General features: G+C 41.3%; 2 protein-coding genes and 1 long non-coding RNA gene across 7 annotated transcripts in view; 1 reads left to right on the forward strand and 2 right to left on the reverse strand.

Moving 5' to 3' along the window:
• The window catches only part of TBCD (tubulin folding cofactor D), a 128325-nt gene extending 121012 nt beyond the window's left edge, over positions 1 to 7313 (reverse strand). The window contains exons 1-4 of one of the 4 annotated variants that reach the window (XM_083428384.1): positions 7201 to 7313; positions 6008 to 6224; positions 2707 to 2757; positions 1486 to 1583 (exon numbers count right to left, since the gene is read on the reverse strand). In XM_083428384.1, coding sequence (XP_083284510.1) covers positions 1486 to 1583; positions 2707 to 2757; positions 6008 to 6200 — 342 coding nt within the window. In that variant the 5' untranslated portion in view covers positions 6201 to 6224; positions 7201 to 7313. Of the gene's footprint in view, positions 1 to 1485; positions 1584 to 2706; positions 2758 to 6007; positions 6225 to 7109 lie in introns of all 4 variants that reach the window. The other 3 variants (XM_083428386.1, XM_083428385.1, XM_083428387.1) reach the window with 3 other exon arrangements.
• Positions 7314 to 8468: 1155 nt separating this feature from the next.
• Positions 8469 to 9669, forward strand: LOC310671982. Its single transcript, XR_014508328.1, has 2 exons — positions 8469 to 9309; positions 9508 to 9669. It is a non-coding gene; the product is annotated as an uncharacterized lncRNA (long non-coding RNA).
• Positions 9670 to 10744: 1075 nt separating this feature from the next.
• FN3K (fructosamine 3 kinase) lies at positions 10745 to 17919 on the reverse strand. Of its 2 annotated transcripts, none has more exons than XM_083428432.1 (6): positions 17521 to 17919; positions 16465 to 16616; positions 15537 to 15628; positions 14634 to 14716; positions 14073 to 14195; positions 10745 to 11095 (listed from the first exon to the last, which is right to left on the reverse strand). In XM_083428432.1, exons 1-6 carry the CDS (start codon positions 17659 to 17661, stop codon positions 10757 to 10759), a joined length of 930 nt encoding a protein of 309 aa, XP_083284558.1. In that variant the 5' UTR covers positions 17662 to 17919; the 3' UTR covers positions 10745 to 10756. The 2 variants fall into 2 exon arrangements, with proteins under 2 accessions (XP_083284558.1, XP_083284559.1); XM_083428433.1 differs by having other exon boundaries at positions 17555 to 17703.
• Positions 17920 to 18195: the final 276 nt, after the last annotated feature.

Below are 18195 nucleotides of genomic sequence, written 5' to 3' on the forward strand. Positions count from 1 at the left end.
TAGAAACCCACACTAGCGACATTCCCTGTAAAAAGAGATCTTACATCAAATCCCAAAACGTTTTTTGTATACTCAGAGGCATATAAAGAGTGATTTATGAGCACTTGTGGAAACTGAGAGGGTGTGATGAGATGTGTAGACAACACATGGTATGCTGTCTGGATCACAGCCATTCAGCTTCTAGTATAGCCGCTCTATTAATAATAATAATAATAATAATAATAATAATAATAATAATAATAATAATAAATTTTTAGACGCATGTTCTGTTTCTAGTTATTCTGTCTCTCATGCCTGCCATTTATGTGCCCCTCAATCAGTAGCTGGTAGATACTGGGATCTCTTTAGCCACTTAAGTAAGCTATGTGACTTTAATTTGAGCTTGGTAAAGTATAATACCTAAGTATCACTTTAACAAGGGTAGCAGGAAAAGTACTCAACAGCAATCAATATCCACATTTTCCTCCGTTTGTTTTTCCACCACGAAGCCATGTTCTTAAAAATACCAGCCTGTGATGGTTGCAGCACTTGTACAAGACAAGTAACTCTGCATGTTTCTCTTTGCTGGGACTCCAGAAACTGGATTGCAAAACATTCTGGCTTATTTCTGATTGATGGCAGTAGCTCACAATCATTAAAGAAATCAGTTTCATTAGGTATTACGGTACCTACCAAGCTCCTACATACTCCCCAAAACTATTTCACAGTCATCCTGTTACCACCTCTTCCCTCCCTAACTCCAACCAACACCTTCTCTGTACCACTTTGTTTTCTAAAAGGTAAAAAGGATTGTAGCAATCAAGGACTTGCCATTTAGTTTCTCTCCATCGGAAATCCCAGTGGGGCCCCAACCTAGACTTTTGGAAACCCAGAACCCTTGAGAATGTATAAATATATGATCAACAAAACATAAAATTATCTGTAATCTCACGCTACTTTTTGTTTTGTCAGGCACATAGATCAAGGGGAGGGGGGGAAATCAGAACAATTAGTGGTTAGCATTCTGCCATTACAGCAGAACAAAGATAGTATGACTATTTGATATTAACAAATCAGTCATGCTGTGCTGAGAATTTATAGCAACTGCTTTCATAAAAGAATAGGGAACCATTTTAGGACTATGGCAACCAATGTCCATGCCATTGTTCATTGTCTCATTTCCTTTCTTTTCCTGTTTGCACTTCCCTGTGCCAACAGTCACAAGCTCGTCTTTCTGTATTTCACAGAGTAATACACAAGGCAAAAAACTGGGGAATAACCCATAATTAGAGTCATTTATGTGTATGTAGTATTACAAGCAACAAGCTTGTAAGCAATATTCTTATTACCAACATTTGTTCAGAAAACATGAAGTACTGACTTCCCGATAATAAACTGTGAAAGTGGAACCCAAATTATTAACAAATCCAGATTAAACACCAAATATTTCTAGAGCTTACTGAAACATATCCCCTGGGGTGGAGAATCCCATTTCTAACATGTTACCTTTGAAATGATGTAAAGAAATTGAAAGGTCAGATGAATTAAAGAACAGGGAGACGCTTCATCCTGGATAATAAGCAGCAGTGAATTCAACATCGACTCTAGAGGAAACACAGGCAAAATGGTAGAAAATACATTAGTCTGCTAATTTGTTTCATTATTTTTACACATGTCTGAAAAAAGCAATGTCAGAAGACTACTTCAGGAACATATTTGTGAGAAAATGAGCGACATACACATTATAATTGGGGAGCTGCCAAGGGTCCCCCCCCCCTTAGTCCTGGCTCATCTATTTCAAGGGGACTAAGGCACTAGACTTGCCAGAGACTTGATCTGCAGTCATTGGCTCATACTGCTGAATCATTCACTGGAACTTTGTCTCCCTTTTGCAACGTTATCATAATACAGCCTCCTTTAAATCAAGATAAATACATTTAAGATATCCTTCGGTCTAATAAAATATGGAAGAACGATTCTACAAAATGTAATGGTTAGGTTTTATAAGGCCAGAGGACAGCAAGAGATTACTATAGCTCCCATTAAAGGCAAATATGCTCTTGCTATATTCTGTTGTCTCATTTCAGTTTAAATATACTAAATTCTTAGTATAGTACTATATGCTAAGTATATATTAGCAATGTAGTAATATAGTTTATTTTACTATTACTATATGTCTTACCTGACAGCAGTTCCTTCATTTCAAAGTTCATGTGTCAGCAAGATAAGAACAACTGCAGCACCTCACACTCTCAAACCATTTTGACTAACTATTGTATAACCCAGGAGAGGCACCTGCAAGGTAAGAAATGCAAGACAGAAAAGGCCTAGAAGAGAGTAATGCACTATTTCTTACTTTGCAGGTGCATGTCCTGAGAAATAAGGAGGTCACCCCAGAGAACTGTAGGCTGCTTTCAATTGCCCAGGAGATATGCATCTTTACAGAAGCTCCCCCAAGATGAACTCTCCTTTTCCAGGACAGAAACCTGTGAGTTGGGAAATAACACAAAACTACCCCCAGTCTGCTTCTCACTTTTCAGGGAAGCCTGCTAGATTAAATATGATAAAGCTGCTGGGGGAAGTGTGGTGAAATCCAACACTCTCTCACCAAAGAGAATCTGCCCCTCCCCATACTTAAACAAATCAAAGCTTCTTCACCTGTTGTCCATGCTGACCAGTATTCTAAGATTCTATCAACATCTTCCAAAACAGCACAACAAAACTTACCTAAATGTGGATCCAAAAGGTGAGGCTGTTCCTGATAATTGTTCAATATAACTGAAAGATAAAAGCATATCCAGTGGAAAATCTGGAATCAATCTGAGAATGTTGTTTTAAAAGGAAACAGCATTAACATTCCTAGCCTGAAACTACTGTATCTTTAAAAAATGACATGTCAATCGTTATCCTGAGAAGCAAAGGAGTACCATTTGCTTTTTTAAAAGGCAAGTGGAAATATATTATTAAATCAAATGATTTATGTCCTCTTTTGAATCCCTAAAAAGTCTCTTACCAGGGGAACTGGTAGGACAGAGCATACTAGACCATTCCACCCCTTATTCCCCTTCCTAAGCTTCCCAACTACCAAGAAATAATTTTGTTCCAACAGGGATCTGGAGTCACTCTCATAATTAGCCAGTGCTATGTCCCCAGAGCAAATGCTCCTCTCATTGGCTCATTAGTCTATACTTCAAGCAGTCTATCAGTCTATACCAGGGAGGGCCTTCTCGGTAGTGGCACCCGCCCTGTGGAACACCCTCCCACCAGATGTCGAAAAGAACAACTACCAAATTTTAAAAGACATCTGAAGGCAGCCCTATTTAGGGAAGCTTTTAATGTTTGATGGACTACTGTATTTTAATATTTTGCTGGAAGCCGCCCAGAGTGGCTGGGGAAACCCAGCCAGATGGGCAGGGTATAAATATTATTATTATTATTATTATTATTATTACTTCTGCTCTCTTATTTCACACTCAGTTGGCAAAGCCTACCATTCTTATCATTCGCCTTTGGCTCAGGGAATGCAGAAGGTCCCAAGTTCAATCCCCTGCATCTCCAGGTAGGGCTGAGAGAGACTCTCTCTCTGAAACCATGGAAAGCTATTGCTTGTCAGTGCAGACAATATTAAGCTAGATGGATCAATAGTCTGACTCACTATATGGCAGTTTCTATTTTCTCCATATATGTTCCATCTTTATATTAGACAAAATTAGTTTTTGTCAACATTTATTATTATTTATTGCATTTCTATCCCTGCCCTCATTTCTAAGGAGCCCAGTTTGGTAAACATCAAAAAGTTAAAACAATACAGTGGTACCTCGGTTTATGAACTTAATCCATTCCGGAAGTTCGTTCTTAAACCAAAACCGTTCTTAAACTGAGGCGCACTTTCCCTAATGAGGCCTCCCGCGGCCAATGCCCTTCCACTGTTCGGATTCCATTCTTAGACCAAGGTAAAGTTCTCAAACCAAGACACTATTTCCGGTTTTGCGGAGTTTGTAATCCAAATCATTCTTAAACTGGGCTGTTCTTAAACCATGGTACCACTGCACTATTTAAAATAAAATAACAAGATATTGAAAACATTTCAAAACAATTTAAAAGCCATCTAGAAATTATATACCCTCACAGTTACTAATTTCAAAGTTGCCATGGCCTTCCTTCAGCCACCAAATGCCTGGGTAAATAGAAATTTTTTCCTGTAAAGGAGTTCATTCATTCATAATACATACACTTCAATGATGCTACACTAAATCATCACTAGGTGGCAGTCCAAGGCCAACTAAATACTGTACAGTGGTACCTCGGGTTAAGTACTTAATTCGTTCCGGAGGTCCGTTCTTAACCTGAAACTGTTCTTAACCTGAGACACCACTTTAGCTAATGGGGCCTCCAGCTGCCGCCGCGCCATTGGAGCACGATTTCTGTTCTCATCCTGAAGCAAAGTTCTTAACCAAAGGTAATATTTCTGGGTTAGCGGAGTCTGTAACCTGAAGCGTATGTAACCCAAGGTACCACTGTATTTGAAAAACCCTAATAATCAAAACTGCAGCTTACACCAAAATGCCTAAAAAGATACACTCATTTTCTGACTGTATCCTGTTCTTGATCTATGAATAAATAATAATATTGGTGAAATGCTCTTTTGAACATTCTAAAGGTGTTATTGGTATAGCAGGGGTGAGGAACTAGACTGAGTCATAGGACTGGATCCAGAAGTGGCCCACTCTCCAAGGTGCCACTTCTGAGACACTTGGGGGGGGGGGAGGAATCCATCCACCTGACAATCACCTGACATCAGGCAACACTAAACTCAGGCTACAGGAACAGGCTTATCTCCAATACTAGAGCTATTATGTACTTGCTCCTTGAGAGTACAAGGTGGCAGCAGAGGCTTACCTATAACTAAGTGCTTGAATTGGATTTAACAGATCACAGCACCTGACATCATTTGACACTGAGTAACTACCAGGTGGATGTGGTTTGCGAATATGGCCCACAAGCCAAAATCAGATAACTAATTAGGCCCACAGGATGGAAGTTCCCCACTACTGTGCTAGAGGATATTCATTTTTTCTATAAATTTAACAACCTCATTTAGCCGCTTTGCTCTAATGTTATTATTGCTTCACTGTTTTTTATTGCATTTCCACAATGGACTAGTTTGCATGTCACACCATGGTTTAATGCGAACACAGGAGTGTGTAATCTCCTGGACAAGGGAACCCAACCACTTTGCTACTACGCAATGTTGAGCTAAGCCATCTGAACCCGCATTCATTCTTGGATAAAACCTATGGTGAGAGCTAAACCACTGGTCAAACCATGGCATAGGTCAGCACAGCAACAAAACTGGGTGGGAGAGAAGTGGCTGGGATCTCTTCTCCAAGTGTTTGCACATTTGCACTATGCCATGATTTGGCTCAGTGTGACATGTGAAGCAGGTCAGTAAGTCATTTTAAATGTTCTATTATTCAGTAATGTTGAACTACCAAATGCAACTGTTGGAGAGTTATAGGAGACAATCATCTGCCATATTCTATAACAGACCACGAGACCAGTCAAAATGTTTTATTGCAACCATGTCTGTAATCACAAAAGCTTGTATCCCAACTTTCCTTTGTGGTTTTATTTAGAGAGAATGGTAACAATTGCATTTTTAGAGAGCAACCAGTCCACTTCAGCAATTTATTTCAGCAATAAAGAGATTAACATTTTGAGAATATTATCAAAACTTGAAAAATTTCAAATAAGCATTACTGTTTGCATATTGTAAATTGCTATTGCTTTCCTATAGTCACCTACAAAGCAATATTGATCAATCTTTTACTCAGAATAAGTTCCATTGTATCCAGTGGAACTTTCTCTTTAGTAAGTGTGTTGAGGATTGTAGGCCTATAGAGTTAATAGATAAGGTGAACAAGAGTTGTCTTAATTCACAATTCAAATGCTTAACCATTACACTTAGTAGGATCTGGTGACAACATCCCAATCATCAGTTGTACATACTAAAAGGAAGAGCTCATACCTTTAAATTTCTCAAGCACCGTCTCTCTCAATGATAGGTCTCCATGCATTGATCTGAGAGAATTAATCAACTCCTGTATTTCCTGACTCTCTGAAAAGGTCTCAAGTATGTTTCCCTTGGCGATGACATCAGACTCCAGGCATCTGCTATCCTCTTGCTCAGACCCATCTCCGTTCATCTCATTTAAAACCATCTTCAGCTCGTGAAAAATTCTTCTCTAGGCAAAGGCACAGCAAACCAGCATTTACCATTACAGTTAAATCCCACAATTAATGTTACAACCCTATACTGAGCTTCCTGAAAGCAAGACCCATTGAATTCAATGGGGATTTCTTCCAAGTAGACTTGTGTACAACTACGCTGCAAATTTGCCTTGCATGATGGAGGCAATCCAATTGGCACATAAGAGAACTGCACTTAAGCTCAATTATTTTCAGTGGGCTTAAATCTGTGTTGGCCTGTGTCCGTTCTTTCCCCATAGAAAAATAAGGGGACAGTGTATAAAAGGGATTTCCTTCCCTTGCTATATACATCTCTTGTTCCACTCGCAATTTAACAAGAGCCCGTTCTCCCATCTCTTCCAAATCCTAACCGCTTCCAGAGGATACGTTTCTATCTTGACAGGGATGGAAAGAAGGTTAGTTCAGCTTTTAAAATATAAATCAGGCCTTGATGCAGTATAGCTGTATGCATGCCATGAGGATTGCTCGGGAATGCACTGTTCCTTTGCAAATAAAAATGTATAGCGATTGAAGCTACACCCCTGAACCTGGAATCCTTCCCTTTAACCCCCGACCTATTACCAGGGCTTTTGTTGCCATACTGAAAGAGAGTTAATACTGTGCATTCGTTTTTCAGGGCTGAGGCAGGGGAAAGCACTTCGGACGAACTCAAAAGCATGAGAATTCCGCCTTTTGCCGCCTTAATTGAGGTGCAAGGCTGAGGCTGAGGGCGGGTTTTTAACATTTGCAGCCGAGCCGCGCACCGCCCTCCTTCCCCGGGGCCTGGGTCCAAGACACCCCCCGGGCGACCTTATCGCGAGAGAGCCTCTTCCCGTTTCCCAAGGCGGCTCGCCATCTCGCCCTGAAGGCCCTGGCCCTACCCTCGCCTCGCCCAGGCTCCTGCGAACCACGGAAAGCCCCGAGCCAAGCTCAGCGCCTCTCCCACAACAGCTCGCCGCTTGCAAGATTTACCTTTCGTCGTTGGCGCCTGCGCTCAGAAGAGGCCTCTGCAGGTACGGCTCCTCGCGCGGGACAGAAGGGCTCGGTGGACGTCCGCGCCTGGGCTGCGAAAAGGGGAGGAGCCCGGCAGCAGAGGGAGAGCGGGCGAGGAAGGGGAAATGGGATTGGCTGGGAAGGAGGAAAGCGCCCGGTTGTGTGCGTTTTTTCTTTCTGTGGCAGGGACGGGATGTAGGTGTGTGTTTTTTTCTGGTGGAGCTACATCGCGGGAAAGTCTTGCTTTAAACGCCAAGGCAAAGAAGAGCTGCTTGCCCTGGGCTGTGCAGGAGGCGTTTCCTTGGATGCTATAGCGCTGGTTATAAACCGCGAAATAATAACAACAATAATAAGAGTCTGTAAAAAGCATAAAAGGTGCATGAGCCGCCCTGGGAGTTTTTAAAACAGATGTGCAGGATATAAATGTGCCGGATTGGAAGCACTGTTGAGGTGCGGGAAACGAAGACCCCGCAGTAGAACGACATTGTCATTTATTGTTGTTGTTGATCGCATAACTTTTGCAGCAAAAACAACGGTGAAAAAGGAAAACAATAAAAAAAATACTGCCAGTCATAATCATGTACCACAGATCTGAAAATGACCTCAGACTTCTAATCCATCGAAATCACAATTCCCGGTGAAAGTCCAGTTTCTTGAGGTTAGCAGACGGGAAAAAGAAATCAGTGTTTGGACAGGTGTTGACTGTTTCAGTAATAAAAATCCCTGCATTGCTGTGTGTCTGTTATGTCCTTTTTTCCAAAACTAATAAAATCATGCCTTATCTGGCCAAAAATATCTATGGTTCTCTAAGGAACCGGGTCGTTTGCATCATTACCAATGCTAAGAATCACATTTTGTGGTAGTCAATTGTAGCTCCTGTCAGATCTTTACAGCGCTTAACTAATGTAAACCATACTGCCATCAGATGTCCTGCAGGTCCCTATGCTTATCTGTAAACAGATTTGAGACTATTGTTTCCATGTTTTTTATCCTGCTTATCCTCCAAGAAACTCAGGACAATATGCATCATTCTCTTCCCACACCACTTTTCATCTACAGAACAACCCTGAGATATAGATATGTTGATTGGCTTGAGATCACCCATAAAGTGAGCTTCATGGCTAGAGAAAGGATGGTTTGGTTGCAATCTGCAATTGTCAATGGTGATAATTATTTTTCCAGTCTCACAACTATGTTGAACCCACTCTCACTTATTTGCTGATGGCAATTATAGTTACAAATTCTGTGTGCAATGACAACATTTTATTTGGATTGCATATTACATACATAGTAAGTGTAGCACAGCAATTTTCATTCAAATTCTGTATACTTAAAAAGTGAGCTTGCCAAGCCTTCGATCACTTGACAGCTTTAATTTCCACTTTCCTATCATAAATGAGGATTGCTCAAACATTCCATTTAACCCAGAATGATGATTCTCACACTATCACAAAATTGAAAAAAAAATTACTTTAAAATTCTACATGCTACATGTCCTGCGCTATGAAAATGCACATCACGGGTAAAGCATGCCAAACAATGATACCTAATGTTTATTTCAGTACATGCATACCTCATTTTATTGCATGTCACAGATACAGTATTAATCTTTTAAAAAATTAGGAAGCAAGCCCCCTGCAGCCATCAACCCTCTTCTGGCCACGATAATGGAGCGGCTAGGACTGGAGCTGGGTTTCTCCCCTCCCACCCATGCAGCCAAGGGGGAGGGGCTGGGTCAATAGACTACACTATAGTGAAAAGGTAACTTTTCACAGGGAAACAAACAAAAAAGCGACTCACTTTATTGCAATATTCGCTTTATTGTGGTGGGCTGGAACCGAACCAGCAATATCGCTGAGGTATGCCTGTACTCACTTACTTTCTTTATTATTTCATTATGTACAATAACCAGGGCAGACAACCCTAAAACTAAAACAAAATAAGCACGCTTTGAAATACTTCTAACATGTTTCAGTCACTTGCAGTTGTACGTAAGGAATGCAATTTATTGACCCAATCCTTTTAACATTTATGAGTTTATCCGTGTAATGCAATCCCATTTTTTAATTCAGCAGTAACTCCCACTGTGTTTGGTGATACAGTGGTGCCTCGCAAGACGAAATGAATTCGTTCTGCAAGTTTTTTCGTCTTGTGAATTTTAAGAAAAAGGCACAAGACGTTTTCATCTTGCAAAGCAAGCCCATAGGGAAATTCGTCTTGCGAAGCAACTCAAAAAACTCTTTTGTCTTGCGAATTTTTCGTCTTGCGAGGCATTCGTCTTGCGAGGTACCACTGTACTGGATTCCAGTTCCCATTAGACCCAGCCAGCACAGCTAGTGATCAAGGATGATGGAAGTTGTAGTTCAGCACCCTCTGGAAGGCCACAGTGGGTTCCCCATCACTGTTGTCAACCTGCAGCCTTATCCGCATTAAACTGGTTTTTAAAAAGAAAGAAGAAATTAGTGTTATAGTACTAGGACTACAGCTGCAGTGTTGGCAATCTGCTGGCTCCTGAAAACATACCTGTTTAGGCGAGGATTCCCTTGAATTAAAGTTTTAAACAGTTATTGCTTTAACTGTTTTCTGTTTAATTATTTGTTTTGTTGTCTATTTTAATCACGAATGTACCGAGGGCCTTCTTGGTAGTGGCGCCCACCCTGTAGAACACTCTCTCACCAGATGTCAAGGAATTAAACAACTATCTGACTTTTAGAAGACATCTGAAGGCAGCCCTGCTTAGGGAAGTTTTTAATGTTTGATGTTTTATTGTGTTTTTAATATCCCGTTGGAAGCCACCCAGAGTGGCTGGGGAGGCCCTGTCAGATGGGCGGGGTATAAATAATTATTATTATTATTATTATTATTATTATTATTATTATTATTATTATTAATGTTGTTATTTATGTCTGAGCAAGGGAGTCATTACATCCACACAAGCTGGTGTACATGTTTACATGGGCTCTCAGGTCTGCAGTCTTTGTTGATATCCAGTTGTGACATCCCACTTGCCCAACAGTCTTCCATTTGTGCAAATGGAATGACTCCATCATTCTCCCCTCCCCCACCCTTCTGCTCCTGTATCCCCACAAAATAAAGTTGTGGGACCCTCCTGAGCAGAGTAAAGAATGCAGGAGGAAGGAGAGGAAGGAGAATAACATCACATCCACTGGCACAGAGACTGGATCTTCTCCACTGCATTTCTGCAAATGCTGTTTTTGAAATCTACTATTCTGGAACTCTCATTTATCCTGCTTGTACACTTTGCTACAGAGTTCACTCCATGGAACAACAAACAGCACACAGTTTTCCTACCTTATCAAAGTGGTCATTAATATGCTGGTTGACAATTAAGAGAATGCAAAAAATACAAAACCACTGCAAGCATTTTGTGAGGAATTAAATGTGTACAAATGTCACCTTAGCTCTTGCCTTTTGTAACTTTCAGGTGACTTCCCATCCTCTTTAAAACATTGTAGCAGATGTTGTTCTCACATCAAACAGGAGATCACTTACTCAGGATGACCATGTTTGAGGGTTACTTTAAAAGCTTTCGCATAACATTAAGAGTGGGCCCCCGGTATCCTGTCCCAAAATGGTTCCAGTGGTTAATATAGTTAAATAGCTGGTAAAGTTTGTTGCGCTTTTCAAAGCCTGGAGCTTTGGGGATTTTGCTGTGATAAGCAGAGAAGAAAGAACTGCTAAAGCCACCAAACATCATAGAAATTGCAAGTTCAAATTCTGAATGACCGTAGAAACAAGCAGGGTCAAAAAGAATTGGACCTGAGTCATCTTCAGCTACATTTCCTGCCCACAGGTCCCCATGTAGGAGGGCAGGAATTATCTCCAGGTCACAAAACATCTCCGGAATCTTTGGCTGTAAAAAAGCATAAACAAAAAAACCTTTAAAACTGTCTAAAGAAAAGAAGTAGAACATTGCTTAATAAGACAAATATAAGGCCTCAAAACATATAAATCAGAATGTATATGAAGTCCTGAATGTTGTATCTTTTTATTTGCTTTTAGCATAATTTTTACATTTTTTATATATACTATGAGTTTTGCTGTTTTGAATAACATGATTTAACCTATCACTATGATTTTGCCTGATGGACTACAGTGGTACCTTGGGTTAAGTACTTAATTCGTTCTGGAGGTACATACTTAACCTGAAACTGTTCTTAACCATTGGAATACAGAGAAGGAAGGTCTGGGGAAGTCGGAGAAACAAGTTAATGTAAAGAATACAAGGAGACAAAAATTGTTTTTTAAAATGTTTATTTTCTTTGTTGTATTTTGCTGTTTTGTGTTTGTGTGTGGTAGTATCTATTGTTTTTGTTGTTTTTTCTTTTTTGTTGTGAGGTGTCGTCTTATGCCTGTTTGTAAAATTTAATAAAAGATTATTATAAAAAAAAAAAATAACCTGAAGCACCACTTTAGCTAATGGGGCCTCCTGCTGCTGCCACGGCGCCAGAGCACAATTTCTGTTCTCATCCTGAAGCAAAGTTCTTAACCTGAAGCACTATTTCTGGGTTAGCGGAGTCTGTAACCTGAAGAGTATGTAACCTGAAGCGTATGTAACCTGAGGTACCACTGTAATGGGTAATGACCGGGATATTTTTCTTGATGAATTGGGAATCTATCACCTGACTTTGGAATGTGACACTGATCAGAGCTAGGGGCAGTGGCAGAAAAATGTGGCGTAAGAATTTAGAATGGGAAGGTCAACAGCTCTGCTTTTAGCTGAATTAGAAGCAGCTGAGAGGGAGCCTGCAGTGGGCCAAGAAATCCCTCTTGAGAATCCACTACTGGATCATCAGTTTTCCTGCATCCTGTAGGAGTGCCTATTTGCCTCCAACATGCTCTGCTTTCATTGAGCAAGCATAAAGACCTTATGGTGTCTTTGTAATATTTATTTTATATACAAATATACAACAAATATTGCAAAGACACCATAAGGTCTTTATGCTTGCTCAGTGAAAGAAAATAAAACCTTGTAATGGAAAATCCGTGGAATTCTCACCACTAGTGAAAATGGGGAGCAAATATTAATGCGTATTTGTTAGCCTCCCTAATGGAATGAGCAATAATTAATTAATTAATTAATTATACTTTTATTGTCATTGTACAACCTGTGTACAATGAAACGAGCCTCCCTCCCCCCCCCCCAATCTCTTATCAAACAACACACTACCTTGCAAGTCAATTTCATTATGTTATTTTCCGTTCAACAGCCTAACAGCCCACGGATAGAAGCTATTTTTTAGCCTGTTGGTACGGCTGATTATACTTCTATATTTCCTGCCTGAGGGTAGAAGATTAAAGAGGTGATGGCCGGGGTGTGGGTCGTCCTCTCTCTCTCCTAAGGCAACGATCCCTTGCGATTTTACCTAGCGGACTCAAGGGACAGCGCATGATATCATGTGCTGTTTTCACCACCCTCTGTAGAGACTTTCTGTCCGTGGCTGTCAGGCCAGCAGACCACACTGTAATACAATATGAAAGGACACTTTCTATTGTGGACCAGTAAAAAGAGTTCATCAATTGTTGTTCAACATTATTCTTTGGCAAGACCCTGAGGAAATGGAGTCTCTGTTGGGCCTTCCTGACCATCTGAGTTATGTTGATTTTCCAAGTGAGGTCCTCACTAAGGTAAACTCCCAGGAATTTAAAGGAGGAGACTCTCTCCATACAGCCCCCCACCGATATACAACGGGGCTGGTTCCCCTCTCTTCCTCTGGAAGTCCAACACCATCCCCTTTGTCTTACTAATATTTAGGTGCAAGTTATTCTCTAAGCACCATGTAGATACTTTTTGAACCTCCCCCTTGTACGCTGTTTCATCTCCGCCTGCAATTAGGCCCATTATGGTAGAGAAGAAATACATTTAAATAAACCAGGCCCCAACTAAAGAGACATGGCAAGAAAAATTGACGGACTATGCAGAACTGGCAAAACTGACATATAAACTACGGGACAAGGATAACTGACTTTAAAGATGAATGGGAACCCTTTATAAAGTATTTGAAGACACAATAAAGTGAACAGGACTCCTTGGCAGGTTTTGAATAAACATTCACAAACTTTTTATTGGTAATAATCAGCTAAATAGTTTGAGGATCTATACAACTTTGTAACATGCAGAAAACAGCAGTCTCAGAGAAACCAAAGACTGGAACTGAGGGAAGTCGGGGGGGGTGGGAGGGTGGGGGGAGGGAGGGAAAATTGGGGAAAAACAAGGATGGTATGCTTTTGGATAATATGTCTTGTTTTAATTTTGAATAAAAAAACTTTAAAAATAAAAAAATAAACCAGCCCCTCCACTCATTCTTCTATTACAACAAATTTGGAAACAGGGCTACACAAATACAATAAAAGTTAATACAGTCATGTGTGAATGCAATTCTAAATTATGAAAACGGCAGGGAACAGGGGTTTGAGGTAGAGGAACCCAATGGAGACCGTGGGTTTTAAGTCCAGCAAAGTTTAGGCCCATCCTTCTGGGAAACTTGGCTCAGCCCTGGCTTGTATCTACTTGAAAGATGGTCCAAGATTTAAATAAACAAAACCCCACTGGCATGCTAGTCAAGCTCCAAAAGTTCCTGATCCCACAAATGGAACTAAATAATACCATCCTTGATGGGGAGCAGCAGACAAACTAAAGTGCAAATGTATAGACTGGGCACTTGCTTGAGAAAGCAGGCTGGATAGGAAGGAAACCTCACATCTATAGTAAAATTCTGTCAGAGTGAGGTGGCAAGTTGGAGATGCAAGCATGGTTCCAGCTTAGCCTCAGTGCCTTCTCTCTCACTTTCTCTTTCTCATATTGTGGCAGTCTAGCATCTCTCACCTACCTTTAACCGAGACCACAATTCCCTTGCTTCTCTGTCTCCGTAATCTCTCTCAATCAAATCCATTTGGGCTTGGAGACGGTGACGTATGAAGAAAGTGGGCCAGTCACTTTGCCATTCATTCACCTACAAAGCAAAAATATGCCAGGGGGTTGGTCTAGTCTAGATCATGGGCAGGCAAACTAAGGACTGGGGGCTGGATCCAGCCCAATCGCCTTCGAAATCCAGCCCACAGATGGTCCAGGAGTCAGCATGTTTTTACATGAGTAGAATGTGCCCTTTCATTTAAAATGCATCTCTGGGTTATTTGTGGGGCCTTCCTGGTGTTTTTACATAAGTAGAAGATGTGCTTTTATTTAAAATGCATCTCTGGGTTACTTGTGGGTTATAGGAATTTGTTCTCCCCCCCCCCCAAAAAAAAAATATATAGTCTGGCCTCCCACAAGTTCTGAGGGACAGTGGGACAGTCCCCTGCTGAAAAAGTTTGCTGACGCCTGGTCTAGATGTCTTTAAGGGTCCCTTCCAACTTCTCTCTCTTTTTAATAAATAAAAGGAGGAGCTTACCTGAGCTATATAGCCACAGCAGGTGACAATGTGGAATCCAAACTTATCCACATGATGAGATTCTGTCTGGCCTGCACCTTTCCCTGTTCAACAACAACAAAACTAATCAAAGCAAGGGTGCAAAATGTATAAGCAGCCAATCCCTCTTGATGCAGAAAGTGGCTACTTTTTGTATCATCATTATATCTGCAAAAGTGTTTTTGACGTTGTAGTACGTGATAAAACCTTAAACTCGAACTAAGCAGCAAATTATTTGTACCACTATCCCTAGCTGCATGCTGTTCAAATTGCTCCTAACAAACACCTCAATTTTCATCCAGAAAAAAACCAACAGCTGTGTGCAAGTCCTGCTAATGTAAGAAGCACTTAAGTGCAACAACCAACTTTCTTGGGATGTCACCAACCAAAGTAGGAACTACTATTACAAACTCAGGTAGGTAGCCGTGTTGGTCTGATGCAGTCAAAATATATATATAAAAATAAAACATTGTCCAGTAGCACCTTAGAGACCAACTAAGTTTGTTCTGGGTATAAGCTTCCATGTGCATGCACACTTCTTCAGATACACTGAAACAGAAGTCACCAGACCCTTATAATATAGTGGGAGGGTGGGGTGGGGTTTTCCTCAGGAGGGTAGTAGTAGATGGGTGATTGACTCAATGGGTATGGTAAACCTGTGGACGACTGTTAAAGACTGCAATTAGACCTACAGGAAAAAGCAAGGGATAGTATGCAGATGATTAGCATATGTAATGAGACAGGAATCCAATATCTCTATTAAGACCAGGTCCCTCCATAGTTTTCAGTTGCAATTCAGCAACTTCTCTTTCAGGTCTGTTTCTGCAATTCTTTTGTAATGATACTATTACAAAGTTATGTTGGTGCATAGAAACTATACTTTACCAACTGTGTTTTCTTCTTTCTTTATTTTTTCTCCAAGTTTTTGGTTGTAAAGGTGAAGATCTGCTACTTGCTCTCCAAGTTTTGCAGAATATCTAGAAGAACAAAGAAACATATCCCAATATTATGTATCAGGAAATTTCAAAACCAGCTTGATTTTATATACAAACCAAACATTTCACACCAACGTATAGAATCAAAGAGTTGGAAGGAACCCTAAGAGTCATTCTAGTCCAATCCCCTGCAATGCGGGAATCTCAGCTAAAGCATCACTATCTCTAAACAACAGAACCTGGAGTGTCTTTGCATGGCACTCTTGAGGTAACTCAAAGCCAAAACCTTATGGGAATGGCATTAATTTTGTTTTAGGTGCTACATCTACTTTTAATTTTGAGCTGAACTGCCAAAGTGGAAGGGCTGCAAACTTCTGAGTGAGAAAAGCCTTACGTAGCTATGACTTGTGCATCGCTGGCCTTTGGATAGCTGTATCCACACTTCAGTCAAGACCAAATAACAAGATCAAACTTTAACATTTTATAGATTTTTTTTTAAAGTCCTGTGAAGTCTGAATGCTAGCAGTTGGCCCAGTAAACCTCAGGAGGCCAATCTAGCCAAAACATTCCATATAAGACAGATAACATAGTATGGACATTCTCAGACTTCTGACAGATGCATATAATTGTCAAGATACAGCATACATGTTGCCGAAGCAAGTGAAGAGAGAAGTCCCCCGCTGGCATAACTTCACTGAAGGCATCCCATAATGCGATGTAGATGTGCGCTTGTTAATTCCCTTAAATTCACTTCCAGAGACATGTTATTTAAAGACATTAAAACAGACACTTTTCAGAACTGAGAGACAACAGAGCAGAACTATAAATCCAAGTGGCCAATATTTTAACAAGGGGACAGCCGTGTGGCACTGTCTTACTTGCCGAGACTCTTCATTTTGAGGTACTCCATGGCAAATGCTGCTCCACCTCCTGGAAGATCTATCACTTTAATGGGCTGGGGAACCCGCAGAGTGTTGGTTTGCTGAATAGCTATTAAGCTTGCCATTTCACCCTCAAACATTGTCCTAGCCTGGTCAGAAAGAATAACATTACTGAGAACACTTATTTGGCTGTGCATTAGGACTGTGTGTGCATCAGTTATTTAGATTTGTGTCTTGTCCTACCCCAAGAAAATATATATCTACACACACAGAGAGAGAGAGAGAAATGTACATGGGGAAAGTAGGCCAATGAGAGAATTATTAAGCCTTGTGTACAAAGTGAGATAACATCTGCTGCAGTTTGAATTCATTTGGCTGATCAGCATAACGTTGACCTGAACATTCTCTTTGAATAGATCTGCACATTCATTTGCACACCTACGGGGAAATCAGCACAATACAGTAGGCGTTTCCCACTTTGGACAAACGAATCTACGTATGTTTATTCTGCTTGATTTCCCACGTCAAAATTCGCACCATAAAAAATGCTTGGAAAGAGCTGAGGCTGGTTAAAGGAGGAGGCAGGTATCCACCACCATACAGGCATGCAGATTACAACATTACATCTAAATGTTTGCAACACAGTACTGTATTTCGCTTTGGCTGCAAATTTCTAGAGGCAAAAAACATGGGGCTTTTAGGGCAAGTGCTTTGAAGTTTGGGGCAGCCCCAATTAGATTCAGACATACACGCCCGTTAAAGTCGCTGCATAGCTATATATCTTCTAAAGATTACACTCGATGATCCGGCTATAGAAAACTTATCGCGCCCCCTGTGCAGTCAAGAGTTGGAAACTCTTTTCGAACGAGTTTGATTGTGGCGCAGATTGGAATACAGTGCTGCAGACCTCTCCCCAGAATTCGCCCAACATACGAGCTTTCAACTAGCCAATCACCGTCTGTTGCCAAGTTACGCCCCCCTCCCAGTCTCCCCTCATCCCCAACTGCAGCCATATATTAGTATTTAGAGAGCTCTATCAATATTGCCGTGAACCTGAGGCTTGTTGTTGATTTTAACGAACACTCGCCCGTGGTCGGTTTCATAGCTCTGCCCTTGGCTTATGCACCCTCCTCCCGAGCTCCCAAATGCCTTCAGCACGGTGGTTTTCAGTTCGGATTTCAGCAGTTTTTCCATGGCTCTGAAATGCTGGCCGCGGCCGCTGCGCGCCTTCCCTCCGCCTGCAGCTTTATGCGGGTCTCAGCAGCCTTTGCGGCAAAAGGCAAGCAGAGCTGACGCGAAGCAAGCGGGGCGGGCGGGCGGGTAGAGGGGGATGCACAATATGAATAAGCGGGGAGAGAAATTCGGGGATATTATTCTGCAAAATGCTGTTCTCATCTACAAGGGGTAACCGTGCAATAAAGCAAATTAAATAATATTAAATTTTCTGCAATCCAACGGGGTTGGCCGGCCTACTTTCCGAGGCCTTCCGACGCTGCCCTGAGAGCTTCTGGTATTTGTAGTTCGTCAGCCTGATCCCCCCCCCCCGCCCTGCTTTGGACTGACCCCCCCCCCTGCACTCCGCCCCCCTCCCTTATGCTCACAAGGGCACTAGAGAGATAGCATTTTAAAAACAAGCCACTAGATGGAGCGCGCCTCAATTTTAACCCATCGAATCACATTTTACAGACTGCGGCTGGGGATTACAGCAACGAGATGGGATAAAAAGGG

Source organism: Podarcis tiliguerta, assembly GCF_965153285.1.
Source record: "Podarcis tiliguerta genome assembly, chromosome: 2".
Taxonomy (NCBI): domain Eukaryota; kingdom Metazoa; phylum Chordata; class Lepidosauria; order Squamata; family Lacertidae; genus Podarcis; species Podarcis tiliguerta.

Bases quoted from the DNA above. Each gene is read 5' to 3' on its own strand.
- FN3K (XM_083428432.1), bottom strand. From the start codon at position 17,661: ATGGAAAAACTGCTGAAATCCGAACTGAAAACCACCGTGCTGAAGGCA. The intron at 16,617-17,520 runs GTTCACGGCAAT...CTTTCTGACCAG, and splicing joins AAATCAACAACAAGCCTCAG to GCTAGGACAATGTTTGAGGG. The intron at 15,629-16,464 runs GTAAGACAGTGC...TTGTTCTTCTAG, and splicing joins AAAATGAAGAGTCTCGGCAA to ATATTCTGCAAAACTTGGAG.